Source organism: Schistocerca serialis, chromosome 4, assembly GCF_023864345.2.
Source record: "Schistocerca serialis cubense isolate TAMUIC-IGC-003099 chromosome 4, iqSchSeri2.2, whole genome shotgun sequence".
Taxonomy (NCBI): Eukaryota; Metazoa; Arthropoda; class Insecta; order Orthoptera; family Acrididae; genus Schistocerca; species Schistocerca serialis.
Window position 1 is genome coordinate 395,277,521 of NC_064641.1, and position 19,611 is coordinate 395,297,131.

The 19,611-nt window shown below is 43.4% G+C and overlaps 1 protein-coding gene across 3 annotated transcripts in view; it reads right to left on the bottom strand.

The window, feature by feature from the left end:
- Window positions 1-19,611, bottom strand: part of LOC126474916 (uncharacterized) — a 408,277-nt gene that overhangs the window by 379,332 nt on the left and 9,334 nt on the right. For 2 of the 3 annotated variants that reach the window (XM_050102418.1, XM_050102416.1), the window contains exon 2: window positions 17,630-17,701. The exons of the other annotated variant lie outside the window; for it this stretch is intronic. In XM_050102418.1, the coding sequence (XP_049958375.1) occupies window positions 17,630-17,701 (72 nt within the window). The remainder of the gene's footprint in view (window positions 1-17,629; window positions 17,702-19,611) is intronic. 3 annotated transcript variants of the gene reach the window in all.

A 19,611-nucleotide genomic window follows, 5' to 3' on the forward strand; every position in this document is an offset into this window, starting at 1 on the left:
GAGATCTTCCGGTAGAGGACTATCCCATTCCATTACCATTTTTAAATATCTATTATAGAACTCGCCACCAAGATCTGTTTGAAGATTGTCTGGGATGTGATTAGTTCCCGTCTACAGCAGATGATGAAATACCAGTGCAGCTACCTTCGCTATCTTTGTTTTCACAGGTAAGGCGCAGGCAAATTTTGCATATCAATAGTCATCACATTATATTTGAAATCTTTATTCTCCCACAAATATTGTCACAGACCAGCCTTCCCGTAAGTCGCCTAAACCTTGAATCGCAATCTGCCTTTATTTGAATGTCTTGTACGTTGTGAGCAGTCTTAATCATTCAACTGTTTTGTTGGGTTAGTAGTAGTAGATTTATTGGGGTGATCGGTTTGTTAATTTTCTTAGTCTGAAAGTCGATAACGCCAAGGTTTAGCAATGCTTTTCTGTTTCCAACTGCTGTGACTTGTTGCTCCTGCTCCTTTGGCTTTATTATATATTTGTGTCATATACTCTATAATATCTGACCATAAATGTCTAACTTTCGGTGAACAGCCGCTGATTTTTGTAGTTTTTAAGAATGTTAGATTCAGTAAGCCAAGCCCTCTTTCAAATTCTTTATCACTGAGCTGTATTGCAATCTTGGTTAAATTTATAGGTTGAGTGTCTAGCAATTCGATTTTCCCTGCTTGCTCTGTTTGTTATATCTGTCAAACTACAGCTGCAATTTTTAATGAAATCTCCAAAAGCTTCTTCTTCATCATCATCTTAAGCCTTCAAGAGCTGTTAGAGACATGCTCTGACAGACTTAAACGTGTCTCTGAGTGACTGGTCTCTTTCCAATGCCCTAACCTAGCAGTCACAGTTTTTCTTTAACAGCCTTACGCACTTCAATGAAAGACTTTGAAACAGTATTCAACTTACATTCACTCTCGTTTGCCTTCTTTTAAATTGCATCAACCCTCAAGTTAACCTGTTTGCCTTCGTTTCTGTTATAAAAACCCTTGCAGTTAACTCACTGATTAACCTCAAAGTAGTCTGAGAATAAATGTACAATTCCTTGATACTTTTCTTGAGTGCTTGAAACCTAATATTATGACAGTTAATACCTCCATCAAGGACCTGGATTTTCGCGTCAACGTATAGAAATGGAAATGTCGTGTGGCTAGGGCCTCCCGTCGGATAGACCGTTCGCCTGGTGCAGGTCTTTTGATTTGACGCCACTTCGGCGACCTGCGTGTCGATGGGGATGAAACGATAATGATTAGGACAACACAACACCCAGTCCCCGAGCGGAGAAAATTTCCGACCCAGCCGGGAATCGAACCCGGGCCCTTAGGATTGACAGTCTGTCACGCTGACCACTCAGCTACCGGGGCGGACAACGTATAGAAAAATGTACTGTGCATGGATGTGCACATGGGCTTCTCCACAGTGTATAGTATAATGATGTTATGACACTTTTGTTTCATACATTCATCTTTCAAAAAGACCTGGAAGTTCTGGCGGTATCGACCATCATTCAACTGCCTTGTTTCATCGATAACCAGCAAACTTTACTGTGTATGATTCCAAGCAGTTTCTCCATAAAATTATAAATTCGTCGAATGTCATGTCAGTTCCTACATGTACCTCGTAAATATGTCGGAAATAAATTTTATCCTGTCTGAAGGTAATAATAAAATTTGCATTATCCATTAATTCTTCTAGAGCTTCAAGATCACCATTGATATCTGTACAGATAACAGCTTCATATTATCAGTGGCTTTCGGATCCTAGAACACGTCTGCCTTAGATAGAAGACAAAAACACATTTATGGCCCCAAAACTGAAATATTTCTATGTTTATGACGATTTTCTACCGAGACGTTCTCGAATATAAATACTGTATTAGGTTCTAATCCTTCAAGTGGTGGAACATGACATTTTGGGTGAAACCCTTATACACTCCTGGAAATGGAAAAAAGAACACAATGACACCGGTGTGTCAGACCCACCATACTTGCTCCGGACACTGCGAGAGGGCTGTACAAGCAATGATCACACGCACGGCACAGCGGACACACCAGGATCCGCGGTGTTGGCCGTCGAATGGCGCTAGCTGCGCAGCATTTGTGCACCGCCGCCGTCAGTGTCAGCCAGTTTGCCGTGGCATGCGGAGCTCCATCGCAGTCTTTAACACTGGTAGCATGCCGCGACAGCGTGGACGTGAACCGTATGTGCAGTTGACGGACTTTGAGCGAGGGCGTATAGTGGGCATGCGGGAGGCCGGGTGGACGTACCGCCGAATTGTTCAACACGTGGGGCGTGAGGTCTCCACAGTACATCGATGTTGTCGCCAGTGGTCGGCGGAAGGTGCACGTGCCCGTCGACCTGGGACCGGACCGCAGCGACGCACGGATGCACGCCAAGACCGTAGGATCCTACGCAGTGCCGTAGGGGACCGCACCGCCACTTCCCAGCCAATTAGGGACACTGTTGCTCCTGGGGTATCGGCGAGGACCATTCGCAACCGTCTCCATGAAGCTGGGCTACGGTCCCGCACACCGTTAGGCCGTCTTCCGCTCACGCCCCAACATCGTGCAGCCCGCCTCCAGTGGTGTCGCGACAGGCGTGAATGGAGGGACGAATGGAGACGTGTCGTCTTCAGCGATGAGAGTCGCTTCTGCCTTGGTGCCAATGATGGTCGTATGCGTGTTTGGCGCCGTGCAGGTGAGCGCCACAATCAGGACTGCATACGACCGAGGCACACAGGGCCAACACCCGGCATCATGGTGTGGGGAGCGATCTCCTACACTGGCCGTACACCACTGGTGATCGTCGAGGGGACACTGAATAATGCACGGTACATCCAAACCGTCATCGAACCCATCGTTCTACCATTCCTAGACCGGCAAGGGAACTTGCTGTTCCAACAGGACAGTGCACGTCCGCATGTATCCCGTGCCACCCAACGTGCTCTAGAAGGTGTAAGTCAACTACCCTGGCCAGCAAGATCTCCGGATCTGTCCCCCATTGAGCATGTTTGGGACTGGATGAAGCGTCGTCTCACGCGGTCTGCACGTCCAGCACGAACGCTGGTCCAACTGAGGCGCCAGGTGGAAATGGCATGGCAAGCCGTTCCACAGGACTACATCCAGCATCTCTACGATCGTCTCCATGGGAGAATAGCAGCCTGCATTGCTGCGAAAGGTGGATATACACTGTACTAGTGCCGACATTGTGCATGCTCTGTTGCCTGTGTCTATGTGCCTGTGGTTCCGTCAGTGTGATCATGTGATGTATCTGACCCCAGGAATGTGTCAATAAAGTTTCCCCTTCCTGGGACAATGAATTCACGGTGTTCTTATTTCAATTTCCAGGAGTGTATGTAATACCATAGATGCCTGAAAATATTTCCTCAATTAGTTGATAATTGATCGAGAGTAGGGGCATGAAATTTTGAAGAAACAGAAGGCATTTTAACATCTGATCTCACGATAATAGACACATACTTTCGGAGATGGAGACTGAGACCAAACCCTACCAAGACAAAAACGCCTTGCTTTCAATTGTGCAACACAGTGGCGAATAGGCAGCTCCAGATTTATTTTGGTGGCAAACTACTTCGCCACAATCAGCACCCAAAATATCTAGGGGATACATTCATTGGCGGATAATCCATTAGGCCGTGTAGGCATCAGCTAGGTGCCCCGAGCACCGAGAAAATTTATTTTAAATATTTCTTCAAGTGAAAATTAAATTTGAATATTTGCATGTAACAAACTCTCAATGACAGTATTATTGCGCTTTTTATGTTACATCGTCATACTTCAACATATTTCGGAACACACTTCAAATTACTTAGAATAATATTATTTTCATAGCAGCGATTTTAAGGCCGACAATTCAGAGGGCGGCATTGCAAGAGCAGCTTTTTTAACGCAACGCGCTTCAAAAACTCTGCAATGTGAATGCACACTTACTGCTACTTGTATTAATTTATTCTGAGCACACGTTAGTTTTATAAAATTGGCAGTACTGGTTCGTAAGACAAACAACATTGGGGAGAGCCACCGATTCTCTGGACACGTATGATGTATCATAAACGAAATTTTACAAACGCTTTCAATTAGTTAATTTTCATTTTGGTCTGTAATTGTGATTTGCGTCTTTCGTGACCGTGAATTGAATTTAGAAAGTTTTACTGTTGTGTGTGTTTCAAAACTTACAAATTTGAATGCGAGTGCTAGATTTTTATGAAGATTGCATGTGCATCGAGAAAATCGGCGAGACGACGAGTTACATTTACCACATACTAAATGGTGGAATGATCAAAAGATAGAGGATAGGTAAATATTTAGTTTCAGTTAATTGTATTAAATAGATAAGCAAGCGCTTACTTGTCAAATATTATTAGAACATTTTGTAACACCATAACTCTAATGCTCTACTGATTTATTTTGCTTTTTGTTTTATTTAATGTTACATCATTGAGCTTCTGTAAATGTGATTGATTGAATCGATAACACAAAATTGTATACTCCTTTCTTTGTAAAAACTTTGATGTCTTTTAGAGTGTAGGAAGTGTAATCTGTGAGCAAATTTTATGTTTTGCCTTTGTCATATAATCTCTTTGGTTATCTTTAAAATTAAATAATTTTATTTAAATAATTTTGTGTAGAACTACCAATATATGCAAATGTTCTGTTTTATTTAAAATGTTTGTTTTCTGTTACGTAAACTGCCGACCTTCACTTAGGGTTCTTAGTTATTTTGTATGTAAAACGTGTTGTGGTTCCCCTCGGGAACGGAACTGTATAAAGCGCGCAAATTGTGGTTGGCCTAGGTAGAAAAGGTGGAACCAAGAGTCGAGTCGGGGGCGAGCTACCAAACTATCATCTGCTCATGTAAAAGTTGTGTATTGTGCTGGTTCCGAGAGAGAAAAGGTGGAACCAAGAGTCGAGTCGGGGGCGAGCTACCAAACTATCATCTGCTCATGTAAAAGTTGTGTATTGTGCTGGTTCCGAGAGAGGCTTTCCTTGATGCTTTCCAATGCCTCGGATGGATGGATAAAGAGTTGGAACTATTCTGAAATTGGTATCTATCATCGCCACCAAGAAATGACACGGTCCAGCAATTCTATCTGCAAATCCACCTACCAACATGCACTCGCCCACCTCATTGCGCAATCACTGTAATAGAACAGAAGAACTATTGTAATGTACAATGAAGAATCAGCTCATTGGATGTGTTAGTGTACTCAAATATAGGGTAATTTATAACTGAATTTATGTACCTACCTTGATTTTTTCCTTATCACACCTCTCAAGTTCCTCTCCGTTTGAACTATGATTACCGAGTGTCCTTTATTGAAAGCATATTGAAATTAATATGGCAACAGAGCGTGCTAAGATTAATAATGTTTGTTGAAAGGATCTAACAAAAACCTCAATTTTGTGTTTCACTGCAGTAAAAGTTCAGAACTGCAACTGTTGAGAGTTATAAGTTCATGCTTGCTAAGTGTTTCACTGATGTAATGAAAGTGTGTTTAGTTTTGCTCTCCTGCAGTGGTCAAGATTAAGGGCCCCCCTCCATTGAACGTAGTTCAAAGGCACAAAGTTACTTAATTATAGAAAGTTTCAATTACTCTTGCTATTCAACTCAAATTCTGTACAATATTGGGTTCCTCTTGTGTATTAAAAGTGCATATTAATGTTGTAACAGCATCTATAGTTTGTCTATTCTGATCATGCTACATAACGAGTAATAGAAAGACAACTATCTATGAAAATAGTAACTTGTTTATTCAAAAGACAGTGAGGTAATTTGTTAGTGAACTCCTTTTAGCTTTCATTCTAAGAAGAAAGGTGTTAGTGGGAGACTAAATCTATGCACAGTAACTAAATTTGCTGTGAACCATATCCATATTTCATGTCGGATAGGAATATGTTTGAAAAGTAATATTGAACCTATGTCCAATTTTGGATTCTAAAGTGCACTGTAATAGTAATATTATTGAAACCACTCAGTTTGACCAAGTTTGAAAGCAAAAAAGTGGATGTCATTGTCTGTTGTACTTATGCAAATAGCCTTGTTTTTCTATAACTGTTAACACTAACGAACGGTCGTGTTATACGTGGCTTTTCCGTGACAGGACTATTTGTTCTGTTGGGGCATAGTACAGAATAAACCTAATTTGGTATTTGATTGCACAAGCTACATAAAACCAGTTGCAGTGATATAATTTCAGATCCACAGTGTAATCACAAGATTAATTACCTTTTCTCTCGCAAACAAAATGTCGGAGGTTCCAGTAATGGAAAATCACCATACTGTTTCGGAAAAACGTAAAAATCGGCTGGAGCAACGAAAGAAGCGTGATGAACGATTAAAAGAGACGTAAAACCTTATTCGACTAGGACTTTGTGCGCCAGTCAACAGAAAGTCAACCTTACGCATCTCCAAATACGTCTGCCTGCCACATAATGCTGGTGGACCCAGTAGAGATTCCCCGCGAGTGTTCTGAACAGACCGGCGAAGATAAAAAAAACAGCTGCATTAGTGAGTGCATAGGAAAGTGAGGTCGACGCGAGGTCCAATTACTACATCAAAACGTAGTCCATCTACGAGTAGAGTACCATAATGACATTACCTTATGCCAAAATATTACCAGCTAAATACAAGTTTTTTTATGCTCTAGAGATCTTAACGAATGTCAATACTCTCAGTGTAATTATTTTCCTTCAAGCCGACAACACGACTATAGCGAAAGATTTTTTTCTCAATCTATGTTTTTTCGGAAACATGTAAGAGATGGTGAAATTAAACGAGAGTGGCTCATGCATTCTCCGCTTACAGGAAAAGTATATTGTCTTCCACGTATTCTTTTTGGTGAAGTCCAAAGCCACTCACAATTTCAGACAGGATTTCCTGATTGGAAAAATGCGTCGCGCCGAATTCCATCGCACGGGAATAATGCAATGCACCGAGTATGTGAATAGACACTTACCAGTAGACGACGTATTCATGAACGAATCGATACCTCATTGGAAATTGCTTTCAGTAAAGAGAAAGGATATTGGTTGTAAATTTTACTAAGAGTGGTCTGAGTGATCAAATTTTTATTATTCCGTGGATTGATATTCCGTGGTGATAACTCAGTTCTTGGTTCCTAACATAATGGCAGCCGTATGGGAATTTTAGAGTTAATCGCGATCCGTTCCTTAGTCCACATTTAGCCAAGTATGGTAATGTAGGCAAAGGAAAACAAGCATATTTGTCTTCAGCGATTTGAGAGGGACTTATTGATATTTTGGAAAAGAAGATTCTAAAATTCATTCTTAATTAAATAATTGAAGCCAAATATTTCTCAATAAGCGTCGATTCGACACCAGACGTACCTCATACTGATCAGCTGATTGTAATGCTGAGATACGTTATGTCAAATGAAGAAGTAGCAGAACGTTTTCTCACATTTATTGCTATAAAAAATCACAAAGGGGAAGAATAAACAACCAAAATTTGAAATTTTTTAACCGATATAACATTGACATAAAAAATTGAAAACAAATCTTACAATAATGCGTCAAATATCTCTGATTTTTACAATGACCTACAGGCGCATATCAAGAAAGTAAATCGTAAATCACGTCTCACATTACGTTCCGTGTGCAGCGCTCTCACTGTATTCGGTTGGAGTAACGCATTGGAGAGCTGCGTTGGAGTAATTTCATTCTCCAGATTTGTGCAGGCACTATACAACTTTCTTTCGGCATCAGGTCATCGCTGCGCAATTATGCCCAATCATCTTGAGAAATGTGATGAACGTAAGCCATAACCGTCAATAGTTCTGAAAAAGAGTATCCGACACAAGGTGGCGTGCAAGTTGCGATGTGAGTAAGGCTTTGTCAAAAGGTTACAAAAGTTTCCAGAAGGCTTTGCTGTCTATTGCTGATAATGAGACTCAGATTTCACAAGTGATTCACGAGGCCAGATGGCTATTGAAGGACATGGAAAAAAATCCTGTAATGACAGTAATCTGAGCTGCCATACTAGATCGAATCGATGGTATCAGTGCATCTGTACAAAAAACAACTACTGAACTTCGAGCGGCAGTCAGTCTTTTAAAATTGCTATTATGTTTTTAATTTAACAGCGAAAATTATTTGACGATTACGAGATGAAGGAAAATGAGAGAAATGATCCCCAGTACAGTGATGAGAATGAGCGTGTGCGGATAAGGAAAAGGCATTACGATGACGGATCTGCAGAAGACGTTGTGCACAGAGGAAAAGTGAAGTTAAAAATCGAAACTTATGTGCCTGTGCTAGACATGCTCTGTACAGAACTGTCGCGGCCACTAGAAGGTTACCGGGAAATAAATCCTCTGTTTGGATTTATAACAGATTTCTTAACAAAGTCCAACGATAAAATTAGAACGGCTTGTAAAAAGTTTACGGAACATTATTCCGAAGACATTCAGCCTGAAATTATAGGGGAGACATCAAATTTTATACATTGATTTTTGGTAGTGTGGCACAATCAACTTTCGCGAATGTAATGACAATATTGCACATTTATAGAAATCTGATGATTACAAACGCCACGGGTAAACATAACGTTTCAAAATTAAAACTAATGAAATATAATCTCAGAACCGTTTAGATTCATTGGCGATAATGGCGACTGAAAATGACGTATTGGTAAGGTTCAACTTTCAAGATAATTTAAACAATTTTGTTCGTAAAAAACATCGAACTGTTAATACTTTAACATATTGTACTTTACCAAAGGATTTAATAAAAATTCGTATATTTTCCATTCGATTATTTAAATTTTTTATTGGATATGATCATGACATGCCTACGTAATGTAGAAAAAACGCATAATTATGAATAAAATTGTGATAGAAAAAATTTATTTTAGAAAGTTAGAAAAGGGTAAAGGGACCCTGAGACGTGCTTTGCCTAGGGGTCCCGACACTGGACCGGTTTCACTGGACAGAACACTACACTACAAGAAACATCTGGGAAACACCGCTGCTAAGATACAAAGTAGAAAACCATCCTACTCTGACGCTGAAGCCGGCCGCTGTGACCGAGCGGTTCTAGGCGCTTCAGTCCGGAACCGCGCACTTTCTACTGTCTCAGGCTCGAATCCTGCCTTGGGCATGGATCTGTGTGATGTCCTTAGGTTAGTTAGGTTTAAGTAGTTCTAAGTCTAGGGGACTGATGACAGATATTAAGCCCCATAGTGCTTAGAGCCATTTGAATCTGTCGCTGACACTCTGCGCATTTAAACATTTGGGCTTGTCTACTCTGCTGCAGAATTTGGTTTTCTTGTATGATTCAATAGAGTACACGCACAAACTCTCGATGCGCAGCTGTACAACACAATGAGAATTACCAGTGGTACACTGAGATCAGCCCCCGTCGAAAGGCTGTGCATACTGAACACATTCCACCTCCCGCACTTAGATGAAAAGCAGCTCCACTCCTTGAATTTAAACGTATACAAGGTAATCTGCAACTCCCTATGCATCAAGATGTGGCTACGCTAGAAAGAAACCGGCTCCGATAAAGAAAACCATCAACGAAAAAAGCCATGGAAGAGCAACCGTCTCAGTTCAACTCAACAGACTCATGGGAGTGATAGTGGATAGAGGCTTGCCCTCTTCATGCCATAACGTGTCCTGAGAAGAAATATCATGCCTTTGACCAAACGCGCCCGCCGATGTGGCCGAGCGGTTCTAGGCGCTTCAGTCTGGAACCGCGCAACCTCTACGGTCGCAGGTTCGAATCCCGTCTCGGGCATGGATGTGTGTTAAGTCCCATAGTGCTTAGAGCCATTTGAACCTTTTTTTTTTTTTTTGAGTAATCGCATAAAACACTGTCCACGTTCAACAGAATACGCAAAAAAAGGCAGAAGCGTGGACTCACTTCATGGATGGAGTAAGGCTCCATCTCTAAAATGAGGCTATGAAGCAGCCAGGCAAGCCCCTTGTTGTATGGTTACAAAATGTCCCAACAGGACCTATGGTGGTACTTCCGTCCATTTCCTGATGGCAACGAACGACGCAGTTTATTATATTACATATTTAAATGACTGTTTGAAATTTACGTGTGTTATTGTTTGTATTATATTTAATATTGTTCTTAGGAATCATATGATGAAATAAATAAATTTTTCGCTGCTCGGTACAATTTTATACTCGTGATTCTTGAGTTTCTCCCGGCGTATTTGATAATCAAAATATCCACGGGTGTAATGCCGGTCTACAGTGTCCAACGGGCACAATATTTCGGCGATCATACATGTCGCCATCATCAGGTGAACTGACGGACTGAGCTCCAGTGAACGTGCCGGCACAAAGATCCGTACGTTATGACTGCTCAGGGGGAACTGGGTTCGGTCGCGGCGGCGGCCGATTTAAATACCCTCCGCCCGCGGCGTGCTCACTCCGCCGTCCGCGCCCCGCGCCACGGTCGCGCGGTGGAACAGATTGCGACGGCGTCTGAGGTGACGTCGGTGTGATGGCTCTGTCCGCCGTGGTCGTCACAACTATACGTTTGCTCGATTTACTCTTGATTAACCCAATCGCTGGTTCCCAAGCCTTGCTAAGGTTATAGCCACAGTCACGGTTTATGAGGTCGTCATTGGTGCGAATTTCGATGGCCTCTCTAACAACGCTGTCCCAGTATCTCGACGTCTGTACCAGAATCCTCGTGCGTTCATAATCCATGGCGTGGTTTTCCGACAAACAATGTTCAGCGACCGCCGACTTGCTCGGATACATCAGTCGAGTGTGCCTCTGGTGTTCACGGCATCGATCCTCGACGGTACGCATTGTCTGACCAATATACGACTTGCCACATTGACACGGAATCTGGTACACGCCGGCCTTCCTCAAACCGAGGTCATCTTTGGCGCTCCCCACCAGTGCACGAGTTTTATTCGGAGGACAAAACACAGTTCCGACCCGGTGTTTCTTCAAAATGCGGGCTATTTTCCCCGAGAGTGCGCCTGTATATGGAATAAACGCAGTGCCTACCTCCTCCCTCGTGATTTCATCCATCTCCACAGGTTGTGCTGTAGTGGTTGGGCGGAGAGCACGTTGAATCCGCCACTCTGAGTACCCATTTTTTCGAAATACAGTTCTCAGATGTTCCAATTCCTGGGGTAGATGTCGTTTGCTAAGTACTCTTGCCTTTCTAAAGTGATGTCGTTCCGAGAACGTTGTTCTAAATTTTGCTAAGGTTATGCATCACATCGATTCTGCAGCAGCTAAGAGAATCAAGAAACGAGCCAGCCTCGCATTGGTACATGAGAGAGTGCAATTCAACCGCCGGAGCCTTGAGTTTATCTCACAGGAATTACTCAAACTACATTTGCAACTGGCTAGTAATTTCACTTCTTTTTCCTGGGATTGGATTGATGGTGTCACCTGGGTTTCAGCTGATTCCGCCCCAAAGAAGGCAACGGGACGTCAATCAGCTAAGTTCTCACGTCTCCTTGACAAACCAGCTCTGCAGGTTCCGTGCAAGACTGTCATCAATTTGAGTGGCATGGTGTTGAGTGATGATGCGGTCTCGGTTTTGCAGAAAGGTCTCAACTCCGCTCCCACCCCCAAGTTCACTCCGGTCGCAGAAATTGTTAGTGCTGTTGAACAGGTTGCAGCTCGACTTCCGCCTGAATCAGCTGAGGAAATACGTCGTGAAACTTGTCGTGCGTTGACGAAATCCAAGCCGATGAAGTCAAATATCACCAGTAAAGAGAGGGCGGCCATTCGTGATCTGAGGGAGCGCTCTGAAATTGTTGTCTTACCGGCTGACAAAGACAATGCTACAGTTGTTGTCTCCCATAAGGACTACACTGATAAGATGCAGAGCCTGCTCAATGACGATTTCTACCGGAAGATCAGCGTTGACCCTACAAAGAAGGTGGAGAACAAGACGAGGTCGCTTCTCAAGGACGCAGATTTACCGGAAGGTGACGCTAAGAAATTGTTACCCCAAGGTCCGGTACCGCCTAGACTATATGGACCCCCGAAGCTTCACAAAGAGGGGGTACCATTACGCCCCATTGTCAGCAACATCAGGGCACCTACATATTTGTTGGCCAAATACCTGACGGGAATATTAAGTCCTTATGTGGGTAAATGCCCTCATCACATCCGTAATTCCGCGGATTTTGCTAAACGTCTTGATAGCTTCAGGTTGGATGATTCAGATATCATGGTGAGTTTTGACGTCTTGTTCACGAGGGTACCCCTGCGAGAGTCACTAGAATTGATTAGTCAGAAGTTTGACGAGAAGACCACTGAACTTTTTAGGCATGTCTTAACTTCCACGTATTTTCTTTTTAATGGAGAATACTACGAACAAACGGAGGGAGTCGCCATGTGTAGCCCACTCTCACCGGTGGTAGCGAATTTGTACATGGAGAACTTCGAGGAGGAAGCCCTGTCGTCATCCGAATGGAAACCTACTTGCATTTTCCGTTACGTGGACGACACGTTCGTCATCTGGCCACATGGTATGGATAAACTCCTTGACTTTCTTACACATCTAAACTCCATACACCCCAACATCAAATTCACTATGGAGACTGAAACGGAGGGTAAATTACCTTTCCTTGACGTCTTGGTCAAGAGAAGGGCTGACGGCACCCTAGGTCACGGGTTGTATTGTAAGACAACGCACACCGATCTGTATTTGCACGCAGACAGCTGCCACCACACTTCACAGAGGAATGGGGTACTTAAAACTCTAGTACATAGGGCGCGCACTATCTGTGACGTAGAGAGTCTACCCCAGGAATTGGAACATCTGAGAACTGTATTTCGAAAAAATGGGTACTCAGAGTGGCGGATTCAACGTGCTCTCCGCCCAACCACTACAGCACAACCTGTGGAGATGGGTGAAATCACGAGGGAGGAGGTAGGCATTGCGTTTATTCCATATACAGGCGCACTCTCGGGGAAAATCGCCCGCATTTTGAAGAAACACCGGGTCGGAACTGTGTTTTGTCCTCCGAATAAAACTCGTGCACTGGTGGGGAGCGCCAAAGATGACCTCGGTTTGAGGAAGGCCGGCGTGTACCAGATTCCGTGTCAATGTGGCAAGTCGTATATTGGTCAGACAATGCGTACCGTCGAGGATCGATGCCGTGAACACCAGAGGCACACTCGACTGATGTATCCGAGCAAGTCGGCGGTCGCTGAACATTGTTTGTCGGAAAACCACGCCATGGATTATGAACGCACGAGGATTCTGGTACAGACGTCGAGATACTGGGACAGCGTTGTTAGAGAGGCCATCGAAATTCGCACCAATGACGACCTCATAAACCGTGACTGTGGCTATAATCTTAGCAAGGCTTGGGAACCAGCGATTGGGTTAATCAAGAGTAAATCGAGCAAACGTATAGTTGTGACGACCACGGCGGACAGAGCCATCACACCGACGTCACCTCAGACGCCGTCGCAATCTGTTCCACCGCGCGACCGTGGCGCGGGGCGCGGACGGCGGAGTGAGCACGCCGCGGGCGGAGGGTATTTAAATCGGCCGCCGCCGCGACCGAACCCAGTTCCCCCTGAGCAGCCATAACGTACGGATCTCCGTGCCGGCACGTTCACAGGAGCTCAGTCCGTCAGTTCACCTGATGACGGCGACATATATGATCGCCGAAATATTGTGCCCGTTGGACACTGTAGACCGGCAGTGCACCCGTGGATATTTTGATTAATTTTATACTCATTTCAATAGTTTCGTGCGTTTACTAGTTTGCTAATGCGCTCTTTTCATCATGGACAGATTTGTAATAAGAGAAAAGAAAGACTTGGACGTTCACAGCTCTTCTACATCTGAGAAGAGTAGAGATGGATATAGCAATATTCGAAATAGAACAAAAATAGCATCATCTGCGTCGTCTACCTACCAGAAAAATATAAAACGAGGATCAAGGAAGGTCCAACATAACGCCACCATAGTGAAGAATATATAAATTTCTGATTCACGTGGACAGGCGAGGGGGCAATCCCACACCGAAATGTTTGGTGAGCGGCACTGTGTTGTCAGGCGAGTGTGTGGAATCTAAAAAGCTGAATAAGCACTTGGAAAGAAATCATCACATCATCTCTAAGCGTGATAGTTTTTTCGTCTGCCATGATGGAAAAACGAATGAAGGTCTCACAAGTAACCCCTTGAGCGCGAGGTCGCAAAAGGCCAATGATGTTTGCGACATTCGGCGCCCCACATACTGTCTACCACGCAACCAAAATATTGGTTGGACTGGAGGTATCCAACGGTGAGCACAACCTGAAGCTACGGAGCGTAGTTGAACGTCTTAGTCGACTCACAAAAAGGCTACAGTGCTAATGGTGTTGATACAAAGCACAGGCCGGCCGCAGTAGCCGAGCAGTTCTAGGCGCTACAGTCTGGAACCGCGCGACCGCTACGGTCGCAGGTTCGAATCCTGCCTCGGGCATGGATGTATGTGATGTCCTTAGCTTAGTAAGTTTAAGTGGTTCTAAGTTCTAGGGGACTGATGATCTCAGAAGTTAGGCCCCGTAGTGCTCAGAGCCATTTGAACAAAGCAGAGTAATGGCAACAGTAAAAAAGCAAACATTGCATTATGTCTGCCACAACATTTTCCGAAGGTGATATTTCGTCAGAAAGGAACCCAAGGAATTTCGCAGAGTGAGAAAGAAGTGGAAGAAGAAATATCAGCATTTCTGCAAGATGAGTCAGTGGGATATGTGGTGTCGTAAGCGCTCGTCTGCGTAGACGATGTACATGAGGAGTCCTATGGTGACAATACGTGTTTAACAAGCGAAAGTGATACTGAAACAGGTGTCTGGCCGTGTTGTTAATCACCATTGTCGGACAGAGGGCTGCATACTGAAGGATCGATCTCCAACGAGCGGGTAATAAACACAATTACGTACATGGAAGATCATCCGCAGCATAGTACAGAAACAATTATGAACAGATTTCAAATAAGTCCGCAGCAATATGACCGTCTAGTGCATAAGAAACACAATGGATATTCAAGGGAGGACAAGGTACACTTGTTACAATGACTGGTGTTTGCGCATTTAGCTTATTCTCGTTACAATTTAGAGGGTTTGCATGATAGTGACCTACTACGATATGCACATCAAACTACCCGCGATATAGATTACAGTGATTTCAAGGGAAACAGCGAATGACTGCATAACTTCAAACAGTGCTGCAGAATTGGAAGACGTAAGATAGCGAAATTTCCGACAAATCGACAACTTGACGATGCACAGCAAACTGCAAAATCGGCCCGACAATTCAAACTTATTCCATCGTTCAGAAAGGAATTTGTTTTCAAATCCCGCCAATCGTGATTTGAAGAGGAAATGCATAGGAAAGGAACCCTGGAAATTGGAGGTACTGAGAGAGTTGTGTCAGGATCAGTTAACATCAGTGCCTTAATGCATTTGTTTACAATTACGCCAACTGTTAATCTGGATGCTAAATTGGCTGGAAAGTTATTTGTTGTGCTGCGAAAAGTTGGGGTTGCTCTGCCCCCTACGATTCTTTCTCGCGCGTGTGATCTTGTAAGGGTAGTAGAGAATATTTACGTTACAGCAAGCAAGAGTGGGAAAATGTATGTAAGAGAACTACAACTATGGTATGAGCACTGCTTTTGGCCAATAGCTAGTCAAATTAACCTGCATTTGCTTGATTCCTGATCTGCGTGTAAAAATCGCACTCTTTCAGAGCGAACTACCCCCCTGAAAAGTGTGTGACATTGCAATTTATACCACCTGGAATTACTGTACAAATTCTGCCTCTGGATGTTTGTTTTTTCTGTGCCTATAAAACAATTATCGTTCTGTCTGCAGCTACACATTATAGGATAACCAGTTTCACGATAGGGTCTACCGTTTTGCATTCGGTTGCACGTCATCACGTACCATCAGTTCTCATCACCCTGTTACACCAATATGATTCTATATGCCTTCTCTAAAACTGAATACCTAGCTGAAAGTCCTGCACGGTTTGTAACTCCCAAGGAGTTCGTCTTGGTTCTTGATGGTGCGAACTTTTGTGATCGCTGTGGAACGCCATTTTTCATTCGGTGCTCATGGTGAAAGTCAGTGGTCTGTTCTGATCATTTCTTGAATGTCGACGATGTGCATTTTGTGATGTGTAATACATACATCCCCCAGAAGTTTGATCTTCGCACCTCCCAGACACTCATTTTCTGTCACCCTCCTAAGCCGGCCGGGGTGGCCGAGCGGTTCTAGGCGCTACAGCCTGGAACCGCGCGACCACTACGGTCGCAGGTTCGAATCCTGCCTCGGGCATGGATGTGTGTGATGTCCTTAGGTTAGTTAAGTTTAAGTAGTTGCAAGTTATAGGGGACTGATGACCTCAGAAGTTAAGTCCCATAGTGCTCACAGCCATTTGAACCATTTTTGTCACCCTCCTGATACACACCGTGAGTCATTAGTAGCTAATATTTTTCCTGTAATAATTGTTAACACAACACTTTCTAACGAGCCTTACTAAAGATGGAACTTGCGACCTTGCACTCCAGGTGTTCCTTGGCAGAAAAAGCCCTTTTGGCATCGTTCAGAATTTCTGAAATGATTTACTAGAAACTGAAATCCCGTAAAATCGGCGAACAGCTTATTTTACTGGCATGTACACAAATTATTGCTACTATGTTGGGACCGGAAGCAGTCGAACAGATTTCAAAAATACGTCTGTCAAAACTATACAGGTCACCGGTGCATTGTGGACATGTCAGATGGGATTCAAAATAATGTTATAGAAAACTTAACATACACACAATTTGCACTACAGTTAGACAAAAAAAGTGACATTTCTGGAAACGCTCTATTATTAATTTTTGTGAGATTTGTTTGCTGATCAGAAATTACTGAGCAACACTTGTTTTATGGAGAAATGGAAACAACCACCACTGGAGCTGATCTATTTGCTGCCGTGGAGAGGTTGCTTCAAGATAACGGACTCAAACGGACGGATTGCATTGCTACATGTACTGACGGCGCTGCTGCAGTTTAAAGAAATATAAAAGGGATCCTCATTTTTGTGTCGAATAAGAACCTATCACTTATAACTACTCATTGCATTTCACATAGAGTTGCTGTAATGGTGAAGATTACGGACGGAAATCGTTTGGGGGACGGCATCCAAAGTTTTGTTTCAATGATGAGCTATGTAAAACCTCTTCCTATCAAATTGCGAGTATTAGAGAAGGTGTGTAAAGAAATGGGTGCAGATCATCCGTTGGATTTCGGGAGAAAAAGTACTTACAAGAGCTCCAGAACTGAAAGACGACCTACTTGCATTTTTTGAAGCTAATAATAATAATAAGTTTGTTTACTGTGTACGTCTTAAAATTTCGTTTGGTGTGCTGAGCTGGCGTACGTTTCCGATATTTTCAGCAAACTTAACGCTTGCAAGTACTCAGGAACAGCATGAAGTGGACATATCACGAAGTGGTAAAATCGGTACTTTTCGAGGAAATTAGCCGTTTGGATGTCGGCCACTGGAAAGAACGCTGTAACTGCTTTGCAATTACGGCTACCGTATAAGTGAGTTGAATACAGAAGAAAGTAATCAGATAAAGGAATACATAAAAGGCCACTTACCTGACACGCAAGAAGGGCTGCCGAAATAATTTCCCTCTATCTCGGCTACTGGCTGGGAGAGGCTGATTGCACCTAAGAGGAAACGTATCCAGTGCAGGATTAAACTGCTCCGAAAACGAGCGACTTGTCGAAATATCATCGAATACAGTCATGAGATCGAAATTTAGAGAAAATGCTCCTGATGTTTTTCGGATCTCAATCAAAAGTGAATATCCGGATATCGCGAATAAAGCAATATTTCCTTTACTCAGCGACCTACTTGTGGAAGTCTGCATTCTCTACATTGAAGAACATAAAATGTGACTACAGGTCTCGCCTTCTTGATATGGAGATTGAATGCCTCCTGGTGATATTACGGGCAGATGACGCAGTAAGGAAAGAATCGGAAGAGAGACGAATGGGAAGTCATTATAGCGAAGACACGGGCCGCAAATGCGGAAATCCACTGATGCAAGCAATTTTGACAAAGGGCATATTGTTGTGGCGCTGCGGTTGGAAACGAGAATTTCTGAAACGGGAAAGCTGCTCGACTGTTTGCGTACTGCTGTCGTGGTAAGTGGCTGAAGAATGGTGGAATAACGCACAGGTCATGTGGTACTGGACGTTTTCGTCTCATCACATAACGTAGACGTCGGAGGATCCCCCACACTATAATCCAAGATAGGCAGCGATGTGTGGCAGATCTGACGGCAGAGTACAAAGCTGGTACAGTTTCAAGTGTTTCGGAGTACATTGTTCAAAGGCATGAAATGCGAGGATCAATAGAAACGTGTCGCCTGTCGAATCAATGGCATTCTTGTTACACCAGGTCGATGGTTGGGTGCTTACACGCCGTCATGCAAGCGAATGGCTGTTTGAAACGTGCAAGACGCTACAGATGCAGGCCGATGAGAGCAGAATTATGCTATGGAATACATTGAGTTGGGCTTCTATGGGACCTGTGTTGGTACTGGAAGACGCATAGCCAGAATCGTGCTGCAGTGGTTTGAGGAGCGTGATAGTGAACTCACATTGATTTCTTAGCCACCGAATGCCCCTGACCTGTACCACTTGGAACACATATCTTGCGTCAATTCTGTACCCACAAACCAATGTCCTGTAATTTGAAGGAATTTAATGACCTGTCAGTAGACACCTGGTGCCACAACTTCTGGAAACTTATCAAGGACTTGTTGAATCAATGCCAAGCAGAACCGCCGTTGTACTGTGTTTGAAAAGTGGACCAACACGCTATTAAACAGGTGGTCATACTGTTTTGGCTCATCGGTGTACGTTTATGGACATTTAGAAAACTTGCCAACCTTTGTTCCACTTTGAAATTTTGCCAATATCTGACAGGATATTTGTGCAGCTTCTTGCATTAACTGCAAAGTATGAAATTACTACTAATATAGTCTGACAGCCTTCTCTTGTAGTCGAATGTGATCTGTGCTTTTATCCACCAAAAGGCCATAGTTCTTTGTCCGAGGGAACTGCGATGTGTCCCAATTAACAGAGGGGTTCTCTTAGTCACAAATTCTATATGTGATCTTGCAGGAGTTCCATCGGGCCATTCTGGCCTCGTTAAATTTAGTGATTTCAGCTTTCTCTCATCGCCACTATCGCTAATATCGATACCGCTCAACTTTAGAGTGGCATGAAATTTAAACTGTGGCAGAGCTTTTATATCTTTAATTGTAAAAGAATCTTTCAAAAAATAAGTTCAGCATTTATACTTTCGCTTTGTTACCCTCACATTCGGTCCCCGTGTGACAATCACGAGTGTCTAGGCATTAATTTTTGTGCCACTAACAGCCCTAACGTATGACCAGAATTTGTTTGGGTTTTTTGAGAAGTCTTTCAATAAGATTCTGCTGCGGTAATCGTTGAGAGCTTCATACATTGTCATTTTGAAAGAAAAACGGATTTAATTAGCATCTCTCTTCCCATCTGTGGTTCCCGTAAATGACACCAACCAGATACCAGGATGCATCTTTCGAATA